This window comes from Protopterus annectens, chromosome 2.part2, assembly GCF_019279795.1.
Source record: "Protopterus annectens isolate FY-2018-M chromosome 2.part2, PAN1.0, whole genome shotgun sequence".
Classification (NCBI taxonomy): Eukaryota; Metazoa; Chordata; order Ceratodontiformes; family Protopteridae; genus Protopterus; species Protopterus annectens.
In genome coordinates, this window is record NC_056730.1 from 1,019,426,167 (window position 1) to 1,019,452,783 (window position 26,617).

The 26,617-nt window shown below is 38.2% G+C and overlaps 1 protein-coding gene across 2 annotated transcripts in view; it reads left to right on the forward strand.

The window, feature by feature from the left end:
• LOC122795869 (leucine-zipper-like transcriptional regulator 1) overlaps positions 1-26,617 on the forward strand; it is a 1,318,154-nt gene that overhangs the window by 1,067,707 nt on the left and 223,830 nt on the right. For both annotated transcript variants that reach the window (XM_044064282.1, XM_044064283.1), the window contains one exon: positions 25,726-25,810. In XM_044064282.1, the coding sequence (XP_043920217.1) occupies positions 25,726-25,810 (85 nt within the window). The remainder of the gene's footprint in view (positions 1-25,725; positions 25,811-26,617) is intronic.

Here is a 26,617-nt window from a genome sequence, read left to right on the forward strand (position 1 = left end):
TGCAGATGCTGCCTGTATGATTGGCTGACTATGATACATTCCATCTACCAGCTATATTATTTGTAATTGATTGCTTTTATTCTGCTATTTCCCATTTTTTTCCCATTTCCACCCCTTTTAAGCCCCGCAGTGTGCCGTGCAAACCTGCTGCCCAAATGTAAACAGTTCTGCTATTTCTGTTTTTTTTGTTTAAGACCCGGTGCACTCTAAGCAAACCCATTTAGCTAAGATAAACAGTTTTAAGTAGAAATAGCCCTCCCCTGGATGCAAACATGGTCCCCATTTCATGCAATAAGTAAATACAGCGTCAGACACACACACCCTTGCTTAGCTGTGCTTAGCTAAGCTCAAATGGAAGCCTTGGAGCTCCAGTGTGCTTACACCAAGCATGTGGTCTTTCATTTTGTGATTCAGTAAAATTTGTTCATTTGCATACCCCACTGCCTTAGTCCCTTGTTACACCACTACACCAGAGCCTTTCCCCTTAGCAACCAGTGTACCTGTTAATGTTTTGATTCTGCATGCTATACACTATAAGGGCAAAATGCAGATTTCACTTAAAATTGTCTTTTCACATTTTTTTTTATTTTCTGCACAATCTCATTTGCTCGCTGCTGCTCTACGCTTTATCCGGATGAAATCGGCCAAAAAAAAAGCTTTGATTTTTATATTTTTGCAACTCTTTTCCATGCCAGTGGCCATATTTTTGGTGATTGGCATGCCTAATGATTATAATATATACTTTACTTTAAGCTGTAATGCCCTGTTTTGATTTTTGCAGAAATGTACACGGTTAGTAACTGAATACATTTCTGCAAAGAACACTGTTCCAGCATGGATGCCTGCCTGCTTACTGAATCGCTAATTCACCTCATCTGCATGGATTTCACCAGCAAATGAGGTAATTAAGCAATAACCCATGCCTGGGTGTGGGTAATGCTGGATTTACCCACGGTTGGTGTGGTTTGGTCACGAGGGTGAAGCCCGAGTGGCCAAACAAAGACAACCATGGGTAAATCCAGCATTACCCACACCCAGAAGTGGGTTATTGCTATTATACAATGACATTATTTAAAGAAACAAATACTTACTTTTCTTAAGTAATGGCATTGTATAATGCCTCCTTGCTGCCCTTCCGCAGCTGTCCAGTATTCTACGGCAGTTCTGATGTACAGCGCATGTGTACAGTTACACAGTACATCAGAACTGTGTGTGTGGAAGCAATCAAGAAAGAAAGATCTCAATTGCTTTTAAAAACTTGTCTCGCTATGTTAAAAGAGTTTAACATAGCGAGATAACTTTAAAAAAAAGCAACAGAGATTTTCCTTTCTCTGTTGCTTTTTTTAAAGCTGTTTCACTATGTTAAATGAGTTTAACATAGTGAGACAGCTTTAAAAAAAGAAACAGAGAAAGGAAGATCTCCGTTGCTTTTTTGTAAGATATCTCGCTATGTTAAACTCATTTAACATAGCGAGATAACAACAACGGAGCTCTTCCGTTCTCCGTTGCTGTCAAAAAAAAAAAAAGACTTATACTAATGGAAAAATTCCAGGCGACCAGACCTTTTTCCATTAGTATAAGTCTTTGATTTACAACGTGCACGCTGACCAATCAGTGTGCATGTTTTGGAATATTAATGGGGGGGTCGTTGTATAATTAGCATTATCAATGGTGCCCATGCCAGAATACTGCTGGCAGGCTTGTGCACGCCCCCAGCCTTGTTTACTGAATCGTTCGGTGGCCATATTCCGTGCAGGAGCTGCTGAATTATTCTGGCATGGAAAAAAACTTTATTGAATCCTGTGGTCTATCAACATTTACACTGTTGGAAAGATCAGTGTCTGCTGAACAACTTTCACTTTTACATTTTTAGTCTAGCTCTTATGGTTAAAGAGTTATGAACTTTTGTTTTCTGTATGGTATTACAAATGGATTATCTGAAAATGAGCTAAGGCTGCACTGTTGTTCCTATGGTGGAAGTAAGCAGGCAGCATTTTCTGGGCTGCATCGGAGTGAATGATTTAACAGTTATATGGATGTTTATGCTGTGATTAATAAATTAAAATATTAGTTGGTCAATAAAGTTATGTTTAAAGAATTTTAATAAAGGTCATCAAATGTAATTTGGTGTAAAGTGTGTTTATTGAAGGGGACCAGGACAAAGTTCTTTTACATTTCACAATACTATTTCTTCTTTCTTTTGAAAAAGCACATACTGGTCCTTGGTTTATTTTTTTATTTGCTGTGATTTTCTGCATATGCAGTTGAAGGGTATTCACTACCTTAATGATGTACTCTCTGCAATATGATATATTTTCACCTATCAATTTTTATATGCAACTCGACCTGCCTATGTGTTATTATGCCCTTTCATGCATTACAAAATAATTAATGATTCTATGGTTATTGTACTATCTGTTTTTGCATAAACACTTTAACTTTGTTCACAGTTCTGATTTTAGCTGTTTATTTTATTTCAGTTTAAGTTTACCTTCTCACTAAAAAAACAGCTGTGTAAGTGCAAGGCTTTTGTAATAGCATTTGTCAATGTATATTTAATTTTGAAACATTAACATTCTTACCAGAAGAACTTAGAATTGTGAAATCATGCTGCATGGTAAACATTTAATGATTAGAATTCTGGATTTTTTATTGTTGAAAGGGGAAACAGAATGAAAATGGCTGAACATAAGTAGGAAACAATATCTCATGACAACTTAAAATGAAGGCAAAAAAAGAACTTAATTGGAAAGCTACTGGCAAAATTTCATATATATTCCAGAGGACTGCAAAAACTACGTCCAAAAATTAAAAAAAAAATGTCTTTCACAATATTTTTATGTTCTCTGCAGTATACATGTCTCACCATCAAGCTAAATGATTTGTATTTTTTGTAATATGTTCTATCTCAAAATGGCCCGATGGCTGCTTCCACGCAACTGTGATATCATTACAAAATTACATCAGCAAGCATTGCATTTTCAGAGCTCTTTTATCCCTTTTCAGATATAATGGGGCTAACACAGATCACTGGAGTACTCCTGTGTTGTGTGTCAATACTGGAAAAAGAGCTATTACTGTACTCTAGGAAAGCTTAGTTTGTCAGATAGATCTGACACAAATGAATTTTGCTGTCATCACATTTGACCATTCTCACATTATTGATAAGTAGCCTGTGGGTTATTGTTTTGAATGATCTACTCATATTTACAAAGGGGTTGTGATTTATTAGACTATCATTTAGGTTACAGCAAATGGTATCAGTAGCCATTATTAGAGCAGTAAATGTACTAAACCATTTGGGGAATCCATGCTGTGAATCATATAGGAGGCTATAACCACTGATGTGAGTTAGTAGTGGTTTATAAAGTAGTTTTTTATAAACTGTTATGACTGAACAGAGGTTTCAAATAGATCTGTAATCATCCAGGCCTTTAGGTGTGTTGTTGTTTGGGAGATGGATTATGATGGACTGTTTGAAAGGTGGTGGTACAGTAAATGAAATGAGCAATGTGTTAAATATATAAGTAAAGGGTTTGCTATATCTGCCCGAGTGTAAGAAGTATTTTCTTTTATTTAATGGATATTTTAGAGGAGTGGAAGGTTGCCATAAAGGAGGCTAGGGGGTATAGTTGAGGTTTGGAAGTGTCTTCCTGTGCTAATATGGAGGTCTGATTTGATAGAAGGCTATTTGTTATGTCTGATATAGTAGACTGTAGACAGCTAACATAGTCATTTGGAAAAGTAGAGAGGTTTTTGTTTGATTGCTCATTCCTATAATGAAGAGGACCAGTGACTGCATCTGACAGTTGCTTTATTTCTTTCCAGACTTGATTGGGCTTTGACCAGCTTGCTTCCTGTTTCTTCATTGTGAAGATTGCTTTTGCTGTATTTGAAGCAACTCTTGTTGCTGTTCATAGATCTAAGAAAGTCTAATGTAGTTGTTTATTAAGGATTTCCCTTTTCCAAGCTTTCCATGCATAATCTCTCAATTACATTTTGTTTAGGTCAGTGGTCAGCCATGGGCATGTGTGTATTCTAAACCTTCTTTCAGTGATGGGCATAATGTGTTTTGAATTGTGAGAAGTATATTGAGATCTAATGATATAATATGATCTACCTTAGCTGAGGACCAGACTATAATACTGATAAGATTGTCAAGTGCTGGAAATGTTTTTTCTAGGAATGATCTTCTTGTAACTACCTGAGGAGAAGACTGTTGTGTTCAAAAATATCAAATTGATTTAGCTAATGAATGATCACTTAACATATTAGGTTAAATATCTGTTAGGAGACATTTATTCTGGATATTGGCTAGAATTAGGTTTAATGTAGGGTTTTACCAGTGTTATATGAAGCATAGTAAATGATTATATTAATTGTACAAGGCTAAACTGCAGCAACATCTGGCTAAGGAGAAGAGAGTCCTTACTTGCCACATTGACATTGAGGTCTCTTAGTATGATTGCATTATTATTAGTATGTCCCCATTCTGGAAAAATTGTTTGCATGATATTTTGCATAATGGCCACTGTCGATGGAGGAGTACATACCACACTTATGCTGGTCGAGTATGGTCACCTAAGATAATATGCAAGTGCATCCAATTTGGACTCTTGTCAATTTTGGCAAGAGAATTAGTGCATTCCTGTATGGAGATGGATGTATTCTTTTTAATTAAAAGAGTGATGTTTCCTCTACATCTTGCACCTGATCTGCTGTCATTAAAAATGTAGTAGTAGTTATCTCTAATATACATAGAAGGGCAGGAATCTTCTTTTAACCAGGTCTCCAATATTGCAAGGATATGCATTTTTTCCATTCATAAACAAGTCTCAAGACTAGTCCATGTATTATTTAGGCTACATGCATTTAGGCAAGCAGTTCTTAGATCTTTGTTTTTAATGGAGCTAATGAGCCTGATAGTGAGTTGAGTGATTTATTGTTGTTGGATTGTCTGAGCATTCACGAGTTTTGGTTGTGGAGGGTCTGGTTTTGTTTGGATATCTCAAGATCTTCTAAACTTGACTATTAAGTAGTTGAGTTTTGCTGTACTGCCAGGTTGTTTCTGTAAGAGCTATGATTGCAGTAGGCATTGCATTATAGTGATCCGTGTCTCTATGTCAATGTAATCCTGGTTAATATAGTGAGTTATTTGTACATACTGAGACTGTCTCAGGATGATGTGTCGCTAGTATCTGTATTGTTGTGGTATTGTAATCAGCAATATATGTCATGCTTAATAAAGTGATTGTAAGTATAGCGAGAGAGACAGCAGGCCATTTTTCTTAGCGATCATGATCATGGCTACTGTGCTTTTGACACAGAGTATAAGCTGATAAAGTTGAGTACAAATTTGGAAAGATGCGTATTAAATGAAGGCTATAAAATAAACATTATATTATACTTAAAGGTGTAGCAAACACTATTCTAAATAGTGAGGGAATCAGGAGGCAGCAGAGGGTAGGTCAGTGCTACGTTTTATTCAAACAGACTTGTTTAGGACAGGAGATAGAGAGTGAGATTTGTTTTAAGCAAACTAAATGTGAAGTAAATAACCCCAGTCTGATCGTATCTGTCAGCTTGTTTGAGTATAGGAAGAAGTCACACAGTTTGATAGCTATGTGTAGTAAGTTGGATAATGTAATAAAGGAAAAGTAGTCAAGGAAATGCAGCCATCCACCTAGGATATAGGTTTTAGTAAGATGCCAATTAATGCTTATTGTCTTAGCCATAGCAGTAGAAGGATAGTATTGGTCTAGTTTTAGTACGAATAGGTACAGTCTCTCCCCCACATAGATTGTAATGTTAGAGTTAGATCCTTACTGCCATCTAGACTGTAATGTCGGCTAGAGTACAAAGTAGTTACAGCCTATCTGCTACCTAGACAGAAAGGGTTAGGTAAGGTGAGACAAGGTAATAGAATTTAGGAGGTAGAGTCTGTCTGTTGGGTAATAGAATTTAGGACGTAGAGTCTATCTGTTACCTAGACTGTAGAGTAACAGGAATGAGAGGTGTTGTAACAAGAGTAAAAATATTACACTGATGTTGTAGTTGGTGTTGCCATATGTTTGGCAATGCTCAGGAGAAGTCTAGTTAGGAAATCTAAGGCTGAAACTTGAGGAGACATGCTATAGTGTTGTTAACATTGTGCTTTAGATACATGTCTATGTCTGTTCAGATGTTCATGAAATAAAGTGCCTTGGTTAAACATATGCAAAGTGATCTACTCTACCTCAAATATGTTTGATAAACAATGATGGCTTAATAAGAAAGGAAATTAATGCCTATTACAATTCTCCCTGACAATTTGCCAGGTGAATATTTTACAATAGCAGCTGAGACTGTTGCACACCCAGTTTTAATTCTGATAAATTGATCCATATCTGAAAATAAAGTCCCTTTGCTATGGAAAAAAAATGTTTTTCCACTGCTCAAGGGTGGAATTAATACAGATCTTTCAAACCATTGCACAATTGCCATTTATCTCCCTTATCAAAAAAATATTAGAACAATGTATTCATAAGCAACTTATTAGCTATATAAGTAAAAAATATTAAAGGGATTCCAGTCGCAGATGAACAACTTCAGTATTTTATTAAAATAAAACAACGTGAGCGCATTCGTCTCACTGTGGGCACTTCATCAGACAAAAGTGCCATCCTTATCACTTCTTTAAATACCCTCCCTAATTAACCCATTCCATAAGTTCACAATTTAAAGAAACCTTACACTACTATTTATATAAAACATGTGAATCCGGCTTAAAACTCTTCCAAATCCTAATGTTCAATTTAAAAGAAACATGTTCACACTACTACAATAATACATTTTGTTTCATTAGTAATAAACAGAATAATAAATAAACAATAAAAAATAACCAATCCTGGGTGAATGAATTGCATCAAGCCTTGTCCTATAATAACTGCCCTTTCTTTTAAGATGGGTTTGACAGATACATACTCATTCAAACCAGCGCGAGAAGTGGCTCTTAACCTAAGTTGCCATAAAAGTTCAGTCACTTTCCAGTCACCACCTCTTAGATTCTTTTTCACCAAATTCAAAAGGCCAAACTGGAATCCAGCATAATTGCCACAATCACAAGAATGTTTATATAAAGCACTGGTTTCTTTCTTTCTTCTTATGCTGTAAAGGTGCTCATAGATTCTATTTTTAAGGGCCCTTTTGGTCTTATCCATACAGAAACTAGAACAGCTACTACACTTTGCTAAATAAACCAGTTTGGATGATCTACAGTTCCCTTTCTTGAAGTAATTTTTACTTCCTAACCCATTTTCTAATATTAAACTATCTGTTCTGATTATATACGAACAGTAATTATACACTCCACAAGGTGTTGTTCCCCTTCTACTTTCGTCCTTATTGGGGCTTTCTCCCTCAAGGAGTTATTAGCTATCTAATAGATAACCAGCATCTGTCTTCAACCCAACACAGCTTCCGTCCTCATAACAGCACAACTACAGCTTTGCTGAATTTTGTTAATATTGTCAACACCCACAGAAATGATGGAAGTATAGTCTCCATCATCTTCCTACACTTATCAAGAGCTTTTGATACCATCTTTCACCTGAAATTAGGTTCATTGGTTCATAGGTAGGTACTAGGCTTTCTGCCCAAGGGCATTTATAAGCCTAGCCAGAGTGTGTCGGCTTTCGCTGCCCCAATGATTAATGAACTGAGCCTCTTTCAAGCAGAGCCAATGAAGTGATCCCAGGGGTGCATTTTCTGTTACTCATCCACTCGTCAAGGCTTCTCTTGAAGAGTGTTAGTATAGGGCTCTGCCTAATGTAGTTAGGAATTTTGTTCCAAAGCATGGGGAGTCTCTGTGACAGGAATCTATCCCTCCAGCATGTTCTATTTATTGTTGTGTCGAGGTTTAGCTCACTAGAGCACGTGGCTCGCAGTGACTTGGATTTCTTTAGGTGGAGCATGTACATCAATTCTGAGTTGGACATGGCTTTGTAAGTCAGGCAGAGATCACCTCTGAGTAAGCGATATGCCACTGAGTGAAGCCAGAGTTTTTTCAGTCGAGCTGCATAGGACATATGTTTGAGGCCAGTAATCCTCTTGGTGAGGTGCTTTTGTGGTCTTTCCAGCTGCTGGACGTGTCTTGTGAGGTACATCCCAAATGGGGCATTGTACTCTATGATGGGTCTGATGAGTGATGAGTAGAGGGGCACTATAACCTCTTTATTTCTAGATGCGAACCCCTTAGTAATTAGATGGGCCACATAGAAGGATTTCCTAAATACTTTGGCAATATGATTGTCAAAGGAGAGATTACTATCTACCTGGGTCCCCAGATCTCTTGTTACCTCTTCTGTATTTAGGGGGCTGCCACCTATGTGGTACTTGGTGGGTGTTTTGTTTTTCCCAAATGGGATGACTATGCATTTTTTGGCATTTAGCTTGAGGCCATGACTTTGACACCAGGTGTCTGTCTCAGTAAGGCCTTTTTGAAGGATGTCCGTGTCAGCTGGAGAGTCAATTATGGCTCCCAGTTTGCAGTCATCAGCGAACTTGGTTAGCCATAGTCCTCCTGTGTTTGCCTGTACATCTGAGAAATATATGCCGAACAGTAGGGGTCCCAGAACCAAACCTTGTGGGACACCACTTGTGACTGGTTTAGAGTCAGACCTGGAGCCTGCTATTCTTACCGTGTGAGTTCTGTCTGTAAGCCAGTTGGCAACCCATCTCATGACGTAGGGGTTTATGTTCAGGCTGGTGAGTTTTTCTATAATTCCCGAGTGGGGAATGGTGTCAAAAGCCTTGGCAAGGTCAAGGTAGGATGTGTGAACTACCTTCCCCTCATCTATGGCCTTGGTGACTGTCTCGAAGAAGTCAACCAGGTTTAGTAGGCGTGATCTCCCCTTAACAAAGCCAAACTGGGTCGGGTCAAGTGTTTGGAGGTTCCTAATGTCTTTGTTAATGAGTTCCATGATGATGTGCTCCATAGCCTTGCAGACCAGGCTAGTCAGGCTTATGGGGCGATAATTACCAGGGTCAGTTGTGGCCAAGGGCGCCCGCAGGCAGGTGCAAGGGGGTGCACTTGCACCCCCCTGGAATGGGCTGACCGGGAGATGAATTTTCTTTTAATTACAATTTGCGCATTTTTCTTTAGTTTTGTGCATTTTTCTTTAGTTTTCTTTTACATTGCGTTCTTCTTTAAGAACGATCCTGTCCGGTGACATCACATCTGTGCATGCAGATGTCTTGTTCTTCCTGACTGCCTGCCCGCGCTAATTTGAAATTGCTTCTTCTCTACATTTTTGTGCATTTTCTTTAGTTTTATTTTACATAGCGTTCTTCTTTAAGAACGGTCCTGTTCAGTGACATGAAATTGCTTCCTCCTGTCTGAGAAGACCACAGATGTTATGATTGCTTCTTCCTGTCTGCCTGCCTCACGGAGAACACCACAGATGTTTTGAAGTAAGTGTAAGGGAACTGGAAATGTTATGAGGTAAGTGTAAGGGAATTTGAAATTTTGTGATCACAGACATTATGAAGAAAGTGTAAAGGAACTAGAAGTTTAGTATGCTTAGCTGAACTAATGGTGTGTGTGTATGTGTGCTAGTATGCTGAAGGTAAGTGTGTGTGTAAGAAGTAGGTGGGTCTGTGTGTGTAAGAAGTAGGTAGGTCTGTGTGTGTAAGAAGTAGGTAGGTCTGTGTGTGTGTTTGTAAGAGAGAGGTAGAGGTGTGCGTGTGTTTGTGTGTAAGTAAGAGGGGGTTAGGAGTCCAGATTTCTTGTGCTAATAGATTGAGAGGTATGGTGTGAGTGAGTGTGTGTGTGTGTGTGTGTGTGTGTGTGTGTGTGTGTGTGTGTGTGTGTGTGTGTGTGTGTGTGTGTGTGTGTGTGTGTGTGTGTGTGTGTGTAAGAGGAAGGTAGCATACCCCTCAGCTGTACAGGTATTTGAAGAATGTCTAGATTTTTGCCCCATATTCCTCCTAAAAAGGATTGAAGTTGCTAAGTAATAACAGACATTTGAGTTTTAGACATCATATTCTTTAGAAAAATGCATACTAACAAAAATCCTGTTATTCTAGCAATTTTCTAAGTTCACAAGAGCAATATTTACAATCTGTCCCTATTTATTTTAGGCTTTGTCCAGATTTATTGCACTAAGAGGTTGAGGGTGTGTGTGTCTGTGTGTGTGTTAGAGAGAGTGAAATGCCTTAGTTAGAATTAGCAGGTGGAATTTGTTTTCAAGTGCATTTTCAATGAATTGTGAGCTTCAAGAGAAGAGAAGTTTACTGCTGCTCATGCTGTCTGTTTAAAATGTACAACTGTTTTGTTTAGCAAATGGCATCACTATTGTGGGATAGAATTCTAAGGTAGTGTTGGCAGCATGCTTGCATCTTGATGCAGAGGGCTGAAGGTTTGACTTCCACAAAATGCAGATTTGTAATGAGAGAAGTTTGAGTGGCTTTTTATGGTTGAAAAGTTCTCAGTTGGGCAGTTTGTCATTATTGGTTCATATGTTTCATTGCTTAAAGGAAAAATGTTTGGAACTATAAATTTACAACACTCTCTAACAAGTGGTGCTGTATTATACAAGAGATATAGGTTCATAGGTTCATAGGTAGGTACTAGGCTATCGGCCCAAGGGCCCATACAAGCCTAGCCAAAAAATGTACCCTGGCTTTCGCCACCCAAGAAAATTATTTTCCTGTGCCCCTGTCGAGCAGAGCCACAGAAGTGATCCCCAGGGTGAATTTCCCATTTCCCATCCAATCATCAAGATTTTTCTTGAAGAGTGCTAATGAGGAGCTCTGTTTGACATAGATAGGTAGTCTGTTCCAGAGTATGGGAAGTCTCTGGGACAGGAATCTATCCCTCCAGCATGTTCTGTTTATTGTGGTGACAAGGTTAAGGTCCCTAGAGCATGTAGCTCGGAGGGATTGTAATTTCTTTAAGTGGAGTATGTCCAACAGCTCTGGGTTTGACATAGCTTTGTATGTTAGGCAGAGATCACCCCTGAGTAGGCGATATGCGATGGAGTAAAGCTGTAGTTTTTTGAGACGGTCTGCATAGGGCATCTCTTTGAGGCCAGTAATCCTCTTTGTGAGGTATTTCTGTGGACTTTCCAGTTGTTGTAGATGTCTTGTGAGGTACATACCAAAAGGGGCATTGTACTCTATAATGGGTCTAATGATTGATGAGTAGAGGGGAACAATGACCTCTTTTTTCTGGATGAGAATCCTTTTGTGATGAGATGAGCCACGTAGAAGGATTTCCTGACCACTGTGGTGATGTGATTATCAAAGGAGAGACTACTGTCCACCTATGTCCCAAGGTCTCTTATCACATTTTTGGCATTAAGTAGACTGCCAGCTATGTGGTATTTCATGGGTACAGAGTTTTTACCAAAGGGGATGACAATATACTTTTTGGCATTGAGCTTCAGGCCATGGCTTTGACACCAGGTATCTGTCTCAGTGAGGCCCTTTTGTAGTTGGTCCACATCGTTAGGAGTTTCGATTATGGCTCCTAGTTTGCAGTCATCTGCAAACTTTGTTAGCCAAAGACCTTCTGTGTTGGCCTGCACTTCAGAGAAGTAGATACCAAACAGGAGAGGACCCAGGACTGAACCCTGTGGTACTCCACTTGTCACTGATCTTATGTCGGATTTGGAATCCCCTACTTTCACAGTGTGGGTTCTGTCCGTGAGCCACTTGGCAACCCATCTTGTGACATAGGGATTTATACCTAGTTTAGTGAGCTTATCTATAATTCCAGAGTGGGGGTTGGTGTCAAAAGCCTTGGCGAGATATAGATAAGCTGCGTGAACCATTTTACCCTCATCTATGGCTTTGGTGACTGCTTCAGAGAAGTCAATCAGGTTTAGGAGACGTGACCTGCCTTTTACAAATCCAAACTGAGTAGGGTCCAGAGTTTGGAGATTACCAATGTCTTTGTTTACGAGTTCCACGATGATACGTTCCATGGCCTTGCAGACCAGGCTCATCAGGCTAATGGGGCGGTAGTTCCCGGGGTCCGTCGTGGCTCCCCCTTTGTGGAGTGGAATAACTGTCATGGTGCGCCATTCAGTGGGAACAAAGCCTGAGGTGAGGCTATGATTGAACATGGTACTTAGATACCTATATAATTCAGTTATTATATAGTATAATTAATACAGTCAGGAAGGTAAAATCAAAGAACTTTTGCATGGTTCTAAAAATGTGTGCAAGGAGCCTATGATTTGAAAACAGCCCAAAGATAAACTTACCCTACCACTGGCCAGATGCATTTTCTTTGAATGTGGGTTTCAATGCTGTTTCAGTGAATGTCGGTTTCAAAGGTAGAGAAGTTTTAATGCTAAGTCTGTTTTCATTGTAAGACTATTGCTTTGTTTAGGTTTAGTAAATGTCTGTCAGTATTTGTGCTATAAAATTTGAAATAAATGAACGACATTTATTATTACGAACAGCATTTACATTTTTACATGCTTTGCAATCCCTGTACAAAGTGAACTTGTTATTTTGGCACTAATTTTTGATACAACTGTTTTATATAGATTCATGTTTATGCAACATTAATAAACTTGCTTTATGTCAGGCTGTTGGGCCTTGCATTTAACTTTCATTATCTTGCCATTGTTAAGTATGCAAATTCAAGTATCACAATCAACTGTTTTATCTAATGTTAATCTTGGGTTTGATTTAATATTGCTGCTTTAAAAAAGGGTTATAATGCCCAAGTTAACTATTTACAATATAATTTGATTTCAGGAACTGAATAGTGACCATAGTGTTTTGTTTTCACAGTTTTAACATTTGAACTAGTGACTTCATATCCTGTTTTGCAGTCTACTTTACAGATAACATTTTAGGTGCTTTGTTCCCTGTAGGTGTCCTCTTCAAGCTGTTTCCATTACAGAATCCCTTACAGCCTTTTTTATTTTTTACTTTGGAGTTATGTTTTAGATCCCTAAAATAGTTCTCAGTCTGTCACATTTTTAATTTCTTGGTTTCTTTTTTCCACCTGTCTTCTTATTGATTTTATCTTTGTTTTTTCATTGTCTAATTATAACTTTATCACTGTCAACACTAAAGACGACCATACTCTAATCTGTTTTGTACATGTTACTTTGTACAAACTGAACAAAACATTGCTATAAAATGCTACATCTAAAGAAATCCCAATCCCTCCACACCACACGCTCCAAAGACCTCAACCTCCTTACCACAATCAACAGAACATGCTGGAGGGACAAGTTAATAACCCAGAGACTGCCCATGCTATGTAATAGACTTCCCATACATGTCAAGCAGAGAATCTCACTGGCCATCTTCAAGAGAAATCTTGATGAGTGGATGGGAAATGGAAACTTCACCCTGGGGATCACTCCAGTGGCTCTAGTCAACAGAGGCACTGGGAACTAAGGTCGGGTGGCACGATGCCAGGGTAACCCTATGGGCTAGGCTTGTAAAGGCTCCAGGGCTATTAGCCTAGTACACACCTATGAACCTATGAAATGAAATCCAAATATCTGTAATCATTGTAGAAGTAAAGCATAAAATAGTATGCACACTGAGAGATTTGAACAGTGTCTAGACAAATGCAGAGGAATAGCCAAGTAATGGGACACTGGAATGGCTGCGTAGGTATGTGGGGCTGTGTGGGTTGAGGGGGTGGGACTGTGTGGGTGGGGCTCTGGGTTTGCACCCCCTTGCAAAAAATCCTGCGGGCTCCCTTGGTTGTGGCCCCTCTTTTGTGGAGCGGAATAACCGTTGCTGTGCGCCATTCTATGGGCACATAGCCTGTGAAGAGGCTGAGGTTAAACAGCGTGTTTAGGTGGGCGGTTAGTTCATTCTGTAGTTCGTGCAAGACGCAGCTTGGGACACCATATGGCCCCACTGATGCTGTGTTTTTGGCTTTTGAAAGGACTGTTTTCACATGTGCTTCTGTGATTTCCGGAACACTACACTTTTCCGGTATTGTTGAGAGCTGTTTTGAAGGTGAGAGGGAGGTGAAGTTTGTACTGAATCTATCTGCCAGGATGTTGGCAATATCAGTAGGTTCAGTATATTTTGTGCTATTTTGCACTAGCTCAGAGCATATCTGTGAGGTGCCACTTAGATTCTTGACATAGCTAAAGAAGGCTTTGTGGTTATCTTTTGAATCCTTGGCTATTTTTCTTTCGAAGTAAGCCTTGGATGATTTTATAAGGGACCTTAGTGATCAGGGATGTCTTTCCTTCTTGGGATTTGCTTTTTTTCTGAACTAGTTTCCTCCCTCTGTTGTATAACCTGTTTATGGCAGGGGTCCACCAGACTGGTTTCCTTCTCTTAGGGGAGTGAGTCTTGGTTTTGCTAGGGATGGCATGATCCATGCATCCTTATAGGTGCTCACAGAGTGCAATTGTAAAGGATTCTGCATCTTGGGCAGTGGTATCCTTTAGCGCAGGGGCTGTGAAACTTACCACCTCTGCCTTAAGTAAGGTGAAGGTTGCTTTAGAAATGTTTTTCACTGTGGTTTCCTTGGTTGGGGGTGGTGGTGGGGTGTGGACATCCAGGGTGATTAGTTTATGGTCTGAGCTAACCAGTGATGGGTTGACCTCCGGTATGGAACACCTGTCACCCATTTTGGTGATTTTTACATAAACTCTCATCCTTAGGGCTCACCAACTCTTCACTGCAATGGTTCCATAGCTAACTCTCAAATGGAATACAAGCAGTGAAATGGAAAAGGTTTTTTTCCACTTTTTTGCCAGTTACTATTGGTGTCCTTCAAGGATCTAAACTAGGCCCCATACTTTTCAACATGTTCATCAATGATCTATTCAATGCTCAAAAAATGCTGCCCTAAATCAATATACTGATGATTCAGCTCTGATCTGTTCTGCAAGAACTTACTCTGTATCTAATCCCCAAGACCTTAAACAGTAATCCTTCTTATTGACTAAAACATGGTTAAATAATTCACAACTACCTTCTAACCCCTAAAAAATCTAAATTACTGCTCTTCACACCAAATACACATCTCTCCCAAAATGAACACTATTCAGTACTGTCCCTGTCAACAATACAATGACAGGACAAGCAAACCACACAAAATCACTGGGTGTCATCAAAGATGACCAGTTGAAATTTGACCACCATGTGTCACATATGGTTAAAAAAATCATCAAAAACTAGGTACATTATATAAAGCAAAAACGTATCTTACTGACATAGTGAGAAGATGTATGGCCTCTACCTTCTTAGTACTGTTTGTTCTTTATTCTGCCACAGTCTTCACTAAACTTGAAAAATCACAAGTGTCTAACAATGTTATAATAAAATAGCCAAATTTGCAGTAAACTATAACGATAGAACACACCACTGCCTAGCCCTCAGAGAATTAAACTGGTTAGAACTACTACATCACCTAGTTCTTTCTCAGCTATATACAATACACAAACCTTTATAAGCCAGAAAATTGGCTAACCTTTAACAACTTCATACAACATTACTCCCCAGTAGAATTTTACACTAAAGAGAAACATCACTAACCACTTTAACCAAATCATCTAATCCAGCTGATGATTCTCTGTATTCAAATTGTGTAGCTAAACTATGGAACCATATCCCACTCCTAATGAAATCCATTCAGAATGCAAACTAAAACTTCACCAGTCAAATCAATGGACCTGCTCCTGTGCCTCTCCAAGATAAACACCACTGTTATTTTCAGCTTGACATACTATCAAACCATTCCTCTACTTTCAGAATCCTATACTTCACAACCAGGCTTCACATGTGCCTGAATAGTTTTGATACCATCCCCCAGCTATAGTCATCATTTTGTAATGCTACTGATCCCCACCGCTATACCTCTAATGTAAACCTTATTTTAGCCATAGATATTTGTCTCTGAATCTGCTTTACACCCCACCTTTGAACTACAATATCAGCATTTTCTGCCCTACTTCTTTCCCTCACATCAATTCTTCTAATTTCTAAGCACTAATTGTGTTATTTATTATTTATCTGACAAATCCATTAATGCACCTCTTCAAAGGCTCAATGTTCAACATCTACTAATGCATAAGTATCTTTTGTACTGTAGTACAGCCTCTGCTTTCCTATAAATGTAATCTAATCAAAAAATGTATGTGTAATTGTTAATGTGTATTGTTTAATGCCAAGTCCTCGATATATATATATATATATATATATATATATATATATATATATATATATATATATATATATATATATATATATGGGTCTATATGATTTGGTCGACAGTTCATATGGTCGACTGTTTATTTGGTCGACAGTTCATTTGATCGACAAGCATTTTAGGTGGGGGGCTTCGCCCCCCACACCCCCCAATGTGGGGTCTGTACCCCCCCCCCAACTATATATAACAACTCCAGGGTCACACAACATTGGGGAAGGGGGCAAATGCTTGTCGATCAAATGAACTGTCGACCAAATAAACAATCGACCATATGAACTGTCGACCAAGTCATATAGACCCATATATATATATATATATATATATATATATATATATATATATATATATATATTACTTAATATATGTTTTAAAATGTTTGTAATATATTGGTGCTTTTCTACCCAGGCCACTGATGAAAGAGCGTTTTTTGACTAAACCCATTTGGACAAACCCAGTAAACAAAAGCAAAATAAATACAATATGAGGATTATTATTGTGGACTGACTGAGCTAATCTGATACAAATGGTAGTTGGTATAATGTCTTTTGCTTGGTGATATTACTATATATAATTTTATCTTGATTGATTTGGATTAATCAGTTAACATTACTGTAAATGGCCATTAGATGACAGAAGGGGACCAGTTTATTAGTTAATGTAGTAATTCTAGTTGTTCATAGGTTCATAGGTTCATAGGTTCATGCTAAGCTATCTGCCCGAGGGCATTTACAAGCCTAGCTAGTTTTTTTTGGTGGCTTACACCTTTAGTTTAGTATGGGGAACTATTATTTTGCTTTACCTGTGTCTCTCGAGCAGTGACACTACTGAGTAATCCCTGTATATCTCTTCTCCCATCCATCAAAGGAACTTTTGTGGCCTCCAGCTGCTGCAAGTGTCGGGTCAGATACATTCCGAATGGGGCATTGTACTCTCATTGGTCTGATGAGATGAGAGTATAGGGAGACCACTGACCTCCCTGATGATGAGAAGATTCATCCTTCTCATGATAAGGGTGGGTAATGTGTCTTCCTAACTACTTTACTGTTGTTCTCAGTTTTTGTAGTGAAAAAAACGTTCTTTAAATATATCTAATATATTTAAAATATTTTAATTGATGCAGGTAATGCCTACAATTTGAATTTTTTATATATATTAATTTACTTCATATTTTCATGAATATTTTATTTGACCCCCCCCCTTTACTTATAAACGTTTATGATTTTGTTACTTTATTATGCCCTGAAGAAGTTCTATTTGGAGTGGAACCTGATTTGCTATCATTTATTGATGGCTTTCTTAATAAATGTGGTGTTTCATTTCAGTAGTGCAGTATTCTTAATTTTTTAGACAGATGCGCACATAACTATATTTGCTTGCATTATGCACACAGGTATGCGTGTGTGTGTGTGTGTGTGTGTGTGTGTGTGTGTGTGTGTGTGTGTGTGTGTGTGTGTGTGTGTGTGTGTGTTTACACACATACTGGAGGGTAAATCTTGTATAACATGCTTCCTTGTGTAACACTGATAGCTGTGGTAGTTCCAATGACATAATGGCACAGTGGCTTTATCCAGTCACCATACCTCTGTGACTATATTGTGATATCATTTATGGCGCACTATATATCTGTCTGTGACTTTCACAGCATTGTTATTCATTTGCATATGTAGTGCTGAGCAGTGTCTTATTTGGTGTGTAATGTTATATCAGTTTTGTAGAGCTGCTATACTTTTGTTTCAGAATCACTTGTAAGTGTTCATTTTCAATGCATTTTTTCATTTACTAGACTATTTCTGCACACTGTGTACTGTATCTCTGAATCTTCCCTCAGAAGATGAAAACTAAGATACATAACATAGTTAAGATAATGTACTGTTGATATAGCTTTATGAAGATCGCCAATATGGATTCCCTTCTTAATTACAAATACTGTCTCATGCATTTTTAGAATGTGTATTTTGATGGCATGCAAGATTTCTGGGCAAACTACCTATAATAAAGTAAATGCATTTATAGAAATAAAAATAAAATACTGTTTTGGTTCTGTGCATTTACAGAAATTCTATACATCAGGTATCCACTATCTTACTGGTACATTTACTTGGACCATTCAGTATTACTAACCCACCTACTAGACATTGGCATCAGCTATGAAGTTGCACAGTGTTCAGAGACCTCCTGACTAACAGATCCTTCACCATGAAGACTGACTCCTCTTTGTCACATAATACCTACTCTCACTCAAGTTTGCCAACAGGATTAACATTTGCCTCAGTACTCTTTTCAGTTTTAATAAATACATTATTTTTGATCTACATAATTACAACCTCTTACATGCCAATGACATGATTATCTACAGATCCAACCCAGCATAACAGGTAATCCAAATTAATTACAAACTGACCTTCTGGACTTAAGCCACTGTTTCATCTCCAAAAAGTCTCTTCCTTAACTCAAAGGTGCTAAGAAAAACATTTCTAAATCTTCCATATCCCTCAAGCTTTTAGACCAGCACAACAACCTTATTGACATGACAGCTTAATTTAGATCCCTAGTCATCTGGCTTGACCAATTTCTTAACTTTTAGGAGTATATTCAAACACTACCTTCTTTTTCTGAGCTTAGAAAATATTTCAATTCCTTTCATCCCCAGCAAGGACAGTGATTTGTAAAGGTGACCCACTCTCACAAGTTGAATATGAGTTATCCTTGTTTGCCATCTCCTTTAACAAAAGCACATCAATAGTGTGGAACGTATCTAACAAAATATGGTGCTTCACCAAACAGTTCACCTCACCTTGAACACCATTGCCTTAATCTATCCTAGTTCTAGGCTCCCAACTTTTCAAATTACTCCACCAAGATGCCCCATCTCCACTTGCAATGAAACTAATTAGTACCACCCCAACCTACATCCTCAGAAGTCAGTGTACAGTAGGCCCTGCTCACCATACCCCAGTTACTGAAGTACGTAGCGCTGACTCTAGCTTCTTATTACCTTACAGAACAAGCAGGAAAAAACCTAACCGCATACTATTTGCTTCCATTCCCTTATATGGTTCACCTATCCTTACAAGCCTAAGCTGTATACTAAAATCCAAACTAGCCTCTGTTACAACAAAGTAGGTAAATTTGCTACCAGTGCTGAAAACTGAACTCATTACTGACAAGCCTTAAAACAACCAAACCAGACAGAGCTTAACTAGTACATAACATACTCTCAGCTAGTTATGGTATACAGACTGATAGATTATCATGAAAAAAATGCCATGCACTAAAAAATATACTATTGCTCTACACCCCCACAAGGGACCTCAGTTGTGGTGATAAATTTCTACTAAGTACTAGAAAGGCCAGAAATTCATCAGTGGACTCAATGCACTCCTGTTATGTCTCCAAACTCTAGAACTCCATCTCTACACTAATAAAAATGACCAACAAATTTCCAAACTATAAAATTCTGCACAAACAATACCTTACCCGGTCCTAGTCAAACTTATGTTCATCAACAGGTTGAAACCACTAACAAAAGCACAAACTTCTTATTACCTATACTTAACTTTTTTCCCTCCTGTACTTTATATCATACCAACTTTCCTTCTTACCCACGAGGGTTATAGCTTAGATAGTGATGTGTATGTGCAGTAAAAAGTAAATATGGTTACATTTGAAATAATAAAGAAAACAAATGTTAAAATGACCCTGCTCCCATATACTTCCAATAACCAGAGACAGCAACACTCAAATGTGCAACACTCAGAACTCTCAACTGTACCGAATTCCTCAGTATTTACCGGTTTTGAGGGCAAAATATTGGGGTGCCACAAATTCCCGAGTGGCCCCCTTCATTTCCGAATTTCCTGTTTTGGGGGGGGTTTGGTATTACCACTTTAATTTTTTTACTGATGTCACGACGCATCACCAGCCTTTAGGGGTGTGCATGAGCCATGATGTGATCAGCTGCTACTGCTTGTTGGACTCGGAGTGTAATAGGAAATAGGGAGTATAACAGTGATGATGGGCAGCATAATTTAAATTCTGCAAAGTCCTCCAGTCCAGGTAAGAGAAAAAAATTTGTTGTGCATCATACTGTGTGCAAGTTCGTCCCGTGCAAAGTTCTAAATGCTCTTTCAACCACCATTGCTGAATGCACTGCATTAATTTATTTAGTTTTAACTGGTTCTTTGCTGCATTCACGTTTATTTTGTTTTAATTGGCTGTTGCTACATTCAGTTTATAGAGCTGTTGCTGCATTCACTTTATTGTGCATTAATTATTTTGGTTCAACCGTTGCTGCATTCCCTACTACATTTATTTTTACTGGCTCTGGTGCATTCAGTTGAACGTACGTGTGTGTGTAAACAACTGTTACAACCATTGCTGCATTCACATTTATTAACCGGCTCTGGTGCATTCAGTTTGATGTACATAACCGTTGCTGCATTCACATTTATTAACTGGCTCTGGTGCATTCAGTTTAACGTACATGCGTGTATGCAAACAACTGTTATAACCATTGCTACATTCACATTTATTAACTGGCTCTAGTGCAAGTCTGTTCCATGCAAAGCTCTGCTCTTTCAACCGTTTGTGTCCACGTCAGTTCAACCATTGCTGCATTCACATTTATTTAGTTTTAAGCTATAGTTTTAACTGGCTTTGCATTCAGTGTCTTATTATTTTTGCTGCTGTATTTATAGTTTTAACTGACTTTATTCAGTGTGTAATTAGTTTTGCGTGTGTGTGTGTGTGTGTGTGTGTGTGTGTGTGTGTGTGTGTGTGTGTGTGTGTGTGTGTGTGTGAGTGTGTGTTTAAAATGCCCCAGGTAGGTATACCTGGTAGGTAGGGTTACTCAGGCTCAAACCCTGTACCTTAAGTACAATGCATGAGCCTGAGTTCTCTACCCATACCACCACTTCCGATTGAAGGAGTTATAGCTCTCAACTGTACAAATTATCACAGAATGTCTGTAATGTTTGGCTCACACTTTTGGTCTGTTCCTTTTAAAATTTAGATGATGCAGTGGTAGTGTTGTTGCCTCACAACAAGAGATTCTCTGGTTTGATTCTCGACTGAAGTGACTTCTGTGTGGAGTCTGCATGTCCTCTTTGCATTTGTGTGGGTTTCCTCCCATGATACAAAGACATACACCTGGACTCGGTGTTTTCCCAGTAAACAAATGTTAAATAAAATAAAATTAATATTTTTCTTGCAAATCAATGAGAACTGAATTCATTAAATAATGATAGCCATTTAAGTTTTAGTCTTCCTGTCTTCAGAGAACACATGGTAACACAACATTTTATTCTAGCAACTTTCTAAGATTATACAAGCAATGTTTAAAATGTGCCCCCAGTTTTGGGCCTTTGGTCCCCCCAATAAACTTTAGCTTTTTCCTGATTTCTTGTGCTGCACAGTTCTTCATGGAAAGAGAAGTTTAGTGCCGCTTATACCAAGTCTACTTGCATTGTTAGTAGCACAAAAGGTAGCATACTTTCATTTGCTGCAGAAGGCTGTGGGTTCTACTCCCACAGTATGTAGATGGATTGCTGATACTGTACTGTGTTGTACTTCTAAAGGGGGTGGATGCTGCAGTCCTGAGAATGTCCTCTTTTGATGAAGATACCTAGTAACTATGAACCTGTTATCAGTTTGCCATCTATTCCCTATTGAAATATTACTAGTTTATCATTTTTAATGTAACATAGGCAATGAATTCTTCAAGGGCAACAGGCACTTTACATGTAGATGAAATGAAATATAAAGTTGTTTGCTAGCAGCAACCTGTTCATTAGTTACAGATCTCTTTAATGTGAAATTATTTAGATGACTTTTACTTTTGCAGAGATTGTGCATATTTACTGATACTGGTGGATTGTAGAAGTCTGAGTAGACTTTTATGATGAAAATGTTCTGAATTGGGCAGTTTTGTCATTATTGGTTCATGCATTTTGTTACATTGCTTACTGGAAAAATGTTCAAAACAAATTTAAAATGTGCTCTAACAAGCGTGCTGTATTATACAAGGAATATAATTTAATACAGTCAGAAAGGTGTATCAAAGAACACGTATGTTTCATGTGCAAGGGGCTTATGATTTGAAAACAGCCCAAAGGTATTTTTTATCCGCCACTGGCCAGATGCATTTTCTTTGGATGTCGGTTTCAATGCTTTTTCAATTAATGTGAGTTTCAAGGCCAGAGAAGTTTTACTGCTATGTCTATTTTCATTGTGAGACTGTATTGCTTTGTTTAGCAGATGTCTATTAGTGTTTGTGCTATAAAATGTAAAATAAAATCCAAATCATTGTAGAAGTAAGGCAGTATGCACATTACAGTGTTTATGGTAAATGGGAGATAAATAGCCAAGTGATGGGACATTGGAATGGCTGCAGGGGGACTCTGGGCTGGGACCATATTTTGGTTGTCTGTTCTTCAGTTTGCATTTGAAAGTTGGCATTCCACAACTCCATTAGAATGGATGGGGTTAATTAATTAGGTATGCACATTTTATGTTAATCAACATACAGATTTGTACTTATCTTTCATGGGCATTTGTCCAGATCTTTGATGTTTCCAGGTTGAGAGGTATGGAAACACTATTCATTAATTCAGCCCCTACCATCCACCGGTCTCTGTTCCATATAGTTATAGTGATGCAATGGTACGCTTCTAAAATAAAAAAAACACATTTTTTAGTACTGTGGTGGCATTCTTTGATAGTTTCATTTTTTCTTGCTCTCTTGGCTCCAGTCAAAGGCTGCATCCCATCACATCTCTGCGTTTCACTACAGAATATAAATACCACTGTCAAGAAACAGGTAGACAGTGGTCTCACCTTCAATAACCACATCACCACAACAGTCAGGAAATCCTTCTATGTGGCACACCTCATCACTAAAAGCTTTTCATCAAGGAAAAAGGAGGTCATTGTCCCACTATACTCATCCCTCATTAGACCTATTATAGAATACAATGCCCCATTTGGTATCTACCTCTCAATACATCTTCAACAACTGGAAAGGCCACAGAAATACCTCACCAAAAGAATCACAAGCCTAAAGCAGATGCCCTATGCTGACTGCCTTAAAAAGCTCCAGCTATACTCTGTCGCATATCTGCTTAACATACAAGGCCATGTCAAACCCAGAGCTGTTGGACATGCTGCACTTAAAGAAATCCCAATCCCTCAGAGCCACACGCTACAGGGATCTAATCCTTGTCATCACAATAAACAAAACATGCTGGAGGGATAGGTTCCTGACCCATAGACTTCCCAGACTCTGGAATAGACTGCCCATACATGTCAAGCAGAGCGCCTCTTTGGCCCTCTTCAAAAGGAACCTTGATGGTTGGATGGGAGAAAGGAAATTCACCCCGGGGATCACATCAGTCACCCTGCTAGACAGGGGTCCAGGAAAGTAAATAGTGTGGGAAGAAATAGCCAGGGAATTGTTATGGCTAGGCTTGTATAGGCCCTAGGGCCGATAGCCTAGTAACAACCTATGAACAGCAGAGGTATTAAAGTAAGGTCCCACTACAAGATACACACAGAAGTGTAATACATAGTCTGCTAGGAATGTTTGATGAGCATTCCAAACACCTGTCCAAGTAAACTACTAATTTAATAGAAGTATACAATCACTGCTGAACAGCAGAAGAGGAAAGGAGAGTGTCCAAGACTGCATACACAGCTGTTAAGACTCTGTAACTGGCAATCAGAAGCAGCAGAGGTATAGTTATTTTAAGTATTTATGCAGGAATTTTGTATGGGGAGCTTGTATCTTTATGTTGTTGGACTGCCTAGCTCCAAACTATCCCTCATTTCACAGAATGTCCCCAATTTTGCTCATATTTTCAGTCTGTACCCCATTAAATTTGTTTTCTGGCAAGTCTTTGAGGATCATACTGATTAAATAATGACAGACATTTGAGTTCCAGATTTCATACTTTTCAGAAAGTGTATGTTAATGCATCTTCAGTTATTCAAGAAACTTTCAAATGTTACAAGAGCAATATTTATAATCTATCCCTGATTTAGGGCATTGCTCTCTCATTTTATGGCAAGTCTTTGAGGATTATAGTCAGTAAATAATGACAGAAGTTTGAATATCAAATTCCCTATTTTTCAGAAAATACATGTTCATGCATAACCTATTACTGCAGCAAGTTTTGAAGGTTACAGGAGAACAATTTATTATCAGTCTCTTGTTTTGGGCATTAGTTTGTCATTCTTTTTTGGCTTTGCCCTGAGTCTTGTTGTAGGAAGCTGAGTGGTATGGGAACAGTTCTGTTGCCTCTTCTTGCCATATGTCACTGTCACAATAAAGAAGAATTGCTGTATTGGTGAAAATGTGTGCTACTTTTTTAACAGCACACTTGCAAATGCTGACTGAAGTATTTATGGCTCAATTTCATGTCAAACAATTGAAGTATGCAGAGTAAATATAGTTTCTGTAATTGGGGGATAAGTGTGTGGGGGGTATGGGTGTTTTCTGTGATGGACTGCTCTATCTTCGAACATTCAGTCACTGCCTTATGTTGTTGTATCTTTCGGCTTTTCCCAGTTAGGGGTCGCCACAGCAGAACTCCGGTCCGCTAATGATTGGCAGTAGATTTTTACGTATGAATGCTCTAATAGAGTCCAGCTCCTCCATAACCCTAAACAGAATAAAGTGGGCACTAGAGAACAAAAGAATGGAGAGCATTTCATATGTATATACACTGTTTTAGCAAGTACCACTACTGCAAAGTAATTTCATGGAAAGACACTTTCAACTCTGATAGAGTTTGCCTTTTCCTTCCTGTTGTACAACCACAGACTGGGTATATAAAAAGTTTGCAGAAGAAGGAAGCATCTCCACACATAGGAGGAGTGGAGTAGGACTTGCCCCCTGAAAAGAAATTTAAAGTACATAGAAAGTGGCTTTCAGCGATTTAATTTCTCAGTGTTGTCCCTCAATGAAAGTATCTCTGGCAACTTAACTATGATTTTAGATGACTCATTCAGTAGTCAGTTATAAACAGGAAGAGTTCAGAGACAATGGTTACTTTACTGGTAACCGATTATGCTTTTTCTACCTTTTGTTTTAAAGAAATTAAGAAATCTTAACATCTAAGCAGTTAGCATTGCTGGTTCACAGTGACTGGCACTCTTGTTTGATTCGTCAGTGAGGTGTTTTATTTGCAGAGTTTGCACTTGCCTCCGATAGAGCTTTGCTAGGTTCTCCAGTTTCCTCCCACATTTCAAAGACAAATAACTGCTGAAATAATGAATTCTCAGTTTGCATGTGTGTAGTGTGAAGAACCCCTGAGTCATTTTATATTGATGTTTATTGTATAAAGTCACAAATAATACTGTGCCTTTCATTTCTTCCAAAAATCATTTTAAAGTGTACCATTTGCATAGCTGTCATATGCCACATATGCTACAGAATATATATATAGTTAAGTAATAGCAAAATTATTTTAAATTTTATTTACTACATCAGATAATGATAATGATGAAAAAGTTGCTTGTTTTATGTTTTCTGATAATAGAGAAAAGGCTGCATTCACACAGGCCAAGATTGCATTTCAGCAAGAAAAGGAGGCATATGGGAAGCAATACAGGAAACAACAACAGGTACAGAATATTGTTTGTTTCTTTTTTGTTAAATATTTTGTTTTGTAAGTTGTTATTATTAAGGACGTGTCACACAATAGGTGTTCATTGTCAGAAATTTATATCAGTAACACATGAAACAATTTTTAAAACTGACAAATGCAGACTTGGAAAAAAATTGTTTGTAGACACATTGCACTTGGCCCTCGTGCAAGAAATGTGAAATTTAATGAACCACAGCCATCTGTTAATTGACATAAGAATACTACATTATATGGTTATGTATAGTACCATTCATACCTCTTATATCGAGCTGCTACAGAATGAGATTGTAGGGAGCATAACTAAAACCAAAATTAAAATATTTTACATGCATACACATACATACAAATATTTCAAGCATGGGCATTAATGCCATTCTAGTCTGGCAATACACCAAAACAGTTTCTCCCATAAGTGTCGAAGCTGTTCTTAAAAATATTTAAACTAGTGCTTGCTTTAATGTAACTTGGTAGTTTATTCCATGTATCAGTGCTCTGTTAGCGAACCAGTTAGTACACTTCTCATTCCTATAGAATATTCTACGTAGGTTGTCTGATGATTCTCTACTACCTTTTGATAATCCCAAACATTCCCAGAGTTAGTTGGCTCTAAATGCCCTATATACCTGAATAAGATCTCCACTTAAATATCCATAAGAAACACTGTACAAGTTCAGATATTTTAGTCTTTCATAATAACTTCAATTTTCACATCCATGGATACCCTTGGTATATTTCCACTGTACTCTTCCCAGTTTAATCATCCTTGTTTTTTATAAGGTTTCCA